Source organism: Xenopus tropicalis, unplaced genomic scaffold, assembly GCF_000004195.4.
Source record: "Xenopus tropicalis strain Nigerian unplaced genomic scaffold, UCB_Xtro_10.0 Sca84, whole genome shotgun sequence".
NCBI classification, from domain to species: Eukaryota; Metazoa; Chordata; class Amphibia; order Anura; family Pipidae; genus Xenopus; species Xenopus tropicalis.
In genome coordinates, this window is record NW_022279430.1 from 1 (window position 1) to 4514 (window position 4514).

At 65.1% G+C, this 4514-nt stretch overlaps 2 protein-coding genes across 2 annotated transcripts; both read left to right on the top strand.

Annotated features, from left to right (window-relative positions):
• The first annotated feature begins 847 nt into the window (after positions 1-847).
• LOC116408216 (putative ribose/galactose/methyl galactoside import ATP-binding protein 1) lies at positions 848-1624 on the top strand. The gene has a single exon (XM_031894923.1). It carries the CDS (start codon positions 848-850, stop codon positions 1622-1624), a length of 777 nt encoding a protein of 258 aa, XP_031750783.1.
• Positions 1625-1677: 53 nt separating this feature from the next.
• Positions 1678-3081, top strand: LOC108645448 (xylose isomerase-like). The gene is given in 1 exon segment (XM_018090665.1): positions 1678-3081. A coding segment is annotated over 1 exon segment (1404 nt).
• Positions 3082-4514: the final 1433 nt, after the last annotated feature.

A 4514-nucleotide genomic window follows, 5' to 3' on the forward strand; every position in this document is an offset into this window, starting at 1 on the left:
CAGGGCTGGCTCAGCGCCAGTTTGGGTGTGCCTTCCTTTGTGGTGACTTTGGGCGTTTGATGTCGCTGCGCGGCGCCGCTTTTCTGGTGGCCGACGGCAAAACCCAGCCCATTACCGACGCATTCTTTCTGCTGCTGGGCGGTGGCCTGGACGGCGCCATTGGCCCAACGCCCAGCCTCGTCCTGGCGCTGGTTCTGGCCGCTTGGCTGACGTGGCGCATGCTGCACAGACGCCATATGCAGCGCTCCCACGGCTTGACCCCGCGCCCGCTGTGGTTCGACGTGGCGCTGACCGCGCTGTTTGCCGCCGCCGCCGTGGCTTTTGCCCAGGCCATGAACGCCTACCACATCGGTGACAGGCCAGAGGGCCAGGGCATTCCAGTGCCGGTGCTGGTGTGGGCGGCCGTGGTGGTCGTGGTGTCGTTCATCGTCAAGCGCACGCGCTTTGGCCGCTACGTGTACGCCATCGGCGGCAACCCCGAGGCGGCACTGCTGGTCGGCATCCCGGTGCGCCAGGTGATGCTGAAGCTGTATCTGCTGCTGTCGGTTCTGGTGACGGTAGCGGCCATCGTGACAGTGGCGCGTCTGAACGCGGGCACCAACTCCTTGGGCACCAACCAGGAGCTGTACGTGATCGCGGCGACCGTCATCGGCGGCGTGGCCCTGTCGGGCGGCAGCGGCACCGTCATCGGAACGGTGCTGGGCGCCCTGGTCATTCAATTCCTGGAAAGCGGCCTGCTGCTGTTGAACGTGTCCATCGGCTGGCGCATGGTCATCGCGGGCCAGGTGCTGATCGTGGCCGTGGTGTTCGACGTATTGTTCCGCCGCGCCACCGGGGAGCGCCTGTCATGAGTGCGCCAGACATTCCCCTGGTGTCCCTGCACGGCATCAGCAAGTCCTTTGGCGGTGTACATGCCGTCGAAGGTGTGAGCCTGGCCGTGCATGCGGGCGAAGTACTGGCCTTGCTGGGCCACAACGGCGCGGGCAAATCCACGCTGATGAAAATGCTGGCCGGGGCCTACCCCATTGATGCAGGAGAAATCCGGCTCATGGGCCAGACGTGCGAGATTCGCTCGCCGGTGGATGCGCAGGCCCTGGGCATCGAAACCATCCACCAAACCCTGGCCCTGGCCGACAACCTGGACGCGATCGCCAATTTGTTCCTGGGCCGGGAAATGCTCACCCGCTACGGCACGCTGGACGACTACGCGATGGAAACCGCCGCGCGGGCGGTATTCAAGCGCCTGAACCCCCATTTCCAGAACATCCACGTGCCAGTGCGTTCTTTGTCGGGCGGTCAGCGGCAAATCGTGGCCATTTCACGGGCGCTGCATTTCAACGCCAAGGTCTTGATCATGGACGAGCCCTGCGCCGCCCTGGGGCCGGAGGAAACGCGCATGGTGCAAGACCTGGTGCGCACACTCAAGGCCCAGGGCGTGGGCATTGTGCTGATCTCGCACGACATGTCCGACGTGTTTGCACTGAGCGACCGGCTGTGCGTCATGAAAAACGGCCGCACCGTGGGCACCTATGCCACCGCGCAGGTAGACGAAGACGCGGTGCTGGGCATGATCATCGCCGGCCGCCAGCCCGCCGGCATCCATCCGTGCGAGCGCATGCCCTGAGAACGTATTTTCCTTCACGCCCTTATCTCCCATCCCTCTATCCCTACCGCATCATGAGCCATTCTCCCTACGCCGACTTGCCTTTTGTGCGCTACGAAGGCGCAGACAGCCGCAACCCCCTGGCCTTCCGTTGGTACGACCCACAGCGCGTGGTACTGGGCAAAACCCTGGCCGAGCATCTGCGCCCAGCCGTCTGCTACTGGCACACCTTCTGCTGGGGCGGGCAAGACCCCTTTGCGCTGGGCGACCCCTTGTTTGCCCGACCCTGGTTCCAGGGCGAACCCGTGGCCGCCGCGCGCTTGAAGCTCGATGCGGCCTTCGACTTCTTTGAGCGCCTGGGCCTGCCGTTCTGGTGCTTCCACGACCGTGACGTCGGCCCCGAAGGCGCCACCTTGGCCGAGACGAACCGCATTCTCGATGGCCTGCTCGACCATGCCGCCCAGCGCATGGACCAGAGCGGCATCCGTCTGCTGTGGGGCACGGCCAATTTGTTCTCGCACGCGCGCTACATGAGCGGCGCCGCCACCAACCCCGACCCTGCCGTATTTGCATACGCGGCCGCGCAAGTCAAGCACGTGCTGGAGTGGACGCAGCGCCTGGGCGGGGCCAACTATGTACTCTGGGGTGGCCGCGAGGGGTATGAAACCTTGCTCAACACCGACCTGCGGCGCGAGCTCGACCAGTACGGCCGCTTCCTCGCCGCCGTAGTGGAGCACAAGCACAAAATCGGTTTTACCGGCAGCTTGCTGATCGAGCCCAAACCCCAGGAGCCCAGCAAACACCAGTACGACTACGACAGCGCCACGGTATATGGTTTCCTGAAGCGCTATGGGCTGGAAAACGAAGTCAAACTCAATCTGGAAGTCAACCACGCCACCTTGGCGGGGCACAGCTTTGAGCACGAAGTGGCCACCGCAGCCGCCTTGGGCGTACTCGGCTCCATAGACGCCAATCGGGGCGATGAGCAATTGGGCTGGGACACCGATCAATTCCCCAACAACCACGTGCAGCTGGTACCCGCCATGCTGGAAGTGATTCGCCACGGCGGCTTGGGCTCAGGGGGTTTCAACTTCGATGCCAAGGTACGCCGCCAGAGCATCGACCCGGTCGATCAGCTGGCGGCGCACGTGGGCGGCATCGACACCCTGGCGCGCGCCTTCTTGTGCGCCGTCGCATTGGCAGAAGCAGGTGAACTCGACCAAGCGCGCCAAGCGCGCTACGCCGATTGGTCCGGCCCCTTGGGGCAGCGCATCAACGCAGGCGCCAGCTTGGCCGAACTGGCGCAACTGGTACACGCACAAGGCATTGCACCCACGCCCCGATCGGGGCGGCAGGAGCAGTTGGAAAACCTGCTCAACCGCTTCGTGTAAGAAAGGGCCGCGCCCGTTTCATGCCGCTGCGCTTGTCCTGGCGCAGGGCGGGGAGCGGGAGCGTGTGTCGAAGGACACACGCTTTGACCCGTCACCTGCTGCTCAGCGCATCGATGCGCCCGCAGGCTGCGTTGGCGGTGGCAATGTCGCCGTTGGTGGTTGAGAGCAAGTCCGCCAAGGTGTTGCCATTGGTGATTACGGGAGCCGCTGCGCCCAGGTTCTCCATGCGGGTGATGAAGTGCCGCGCCACGATCTTGCGGTTGTCGAGGATGGGCACGTCGGTGTCCTTCGTGCTGTCCATGATGGTGACGGCGATGGAGGACAGGGTCTTCTGCTGGGTGTTCAGCAGGTCTTCGTAGAAGGCCCAGCCTGCCGCTTCCGGGTCGCGTCCGTAGAGTTGTTGGTACAGCTTGCGGATGAGTGCGCGGTTGTCCAGGCTGCCAAAGCGCTGCTGGTATTCGGCGGAGTTGCCGAAGGCGTTGATGATGGTGTCGAGGCCACCGCCTGCGTCTGCCAGTTTGCGTGCCCAGTAGGCCAGTCCGCCGGTGTCGGCGGGGCGGCCGTAGTGGGCGATGTAGGCGGAGGAGACGCGTTCTTCAGGGGTGCTGAAGATGCGCCACCGGCATGCGCCCTGGGTCTGGGGCAGCAGTGCCAGTCCGCCTGGGCCGCTGATCGCGCTATTGGCCGTCAGGTCGTCGTCGCCTGCACCACCATCTCGCAGTTTCAGCGTGACGGTGTTCTTGGCGGTGTCGATTTGTGCGCCGCTGAATGCGTACCAATGCGGTGTGGGGTTGTCTGCCGTGGGGCCGTACTTGTAGTACGCCACGCTGGCTCCGGGGGTGAGTGTGCCGGGGTAGCTCAGTACCACGCTGGCTTCGCTGCCCTGGGCGCCATGGCGCAGTTCCAGGCGCACGATGCCGTACGGCAGGGTGACGCCTGGGGGCAAGGCGGGGGCGTTCAGGCTGGCCTGGGTGTCGGTGCTGGCCTGGGTGATTTGCCAGTCGTTGCCGGGTTGCAGCGTCAGGCCCAGGGGTTGGCCGGTTTGGGGGCCTTCGGGCGGAGTCAGGTCCGGGATGTCCTGGGAGAACAACGCTACCGAGGTGTGGTTGGCCGTCATGTTGGCATGGGTGCATACCGGGCCCTGGCCTGCGCAGGCGCCTGTCCAGCCATGGAACTGGTGTTTGTCGTTGGCGGTGGCGGTGCAGGTGGCTGTGGCGCCGTAGCCCACGTTGCCGGTGCATGCGACGCTGCCGCCTGTCGTCGGGCTGGCGGTGGCGCTGATGGCGTAGCCGCGTGGTGTCTGGCAGGCGGCGATGTTATGGCTGCCTGCGCAGTTCCAAGCCCAGGTGCCGGGGTTGGATACCACGCCGCTGGGGTCGCCACCGTTGCACAGGTTGGTGGTGGGTTTGTTCGCCAGCAAGGGGGTGCTGCCCGTGTTGTGGGCTGTGCCGCAGGCGCCGATCAAGGCGGCAGTGGAGAACGTCGTCTTCTGCGGCGGGTCGCTCAACTGGCCCCCGACA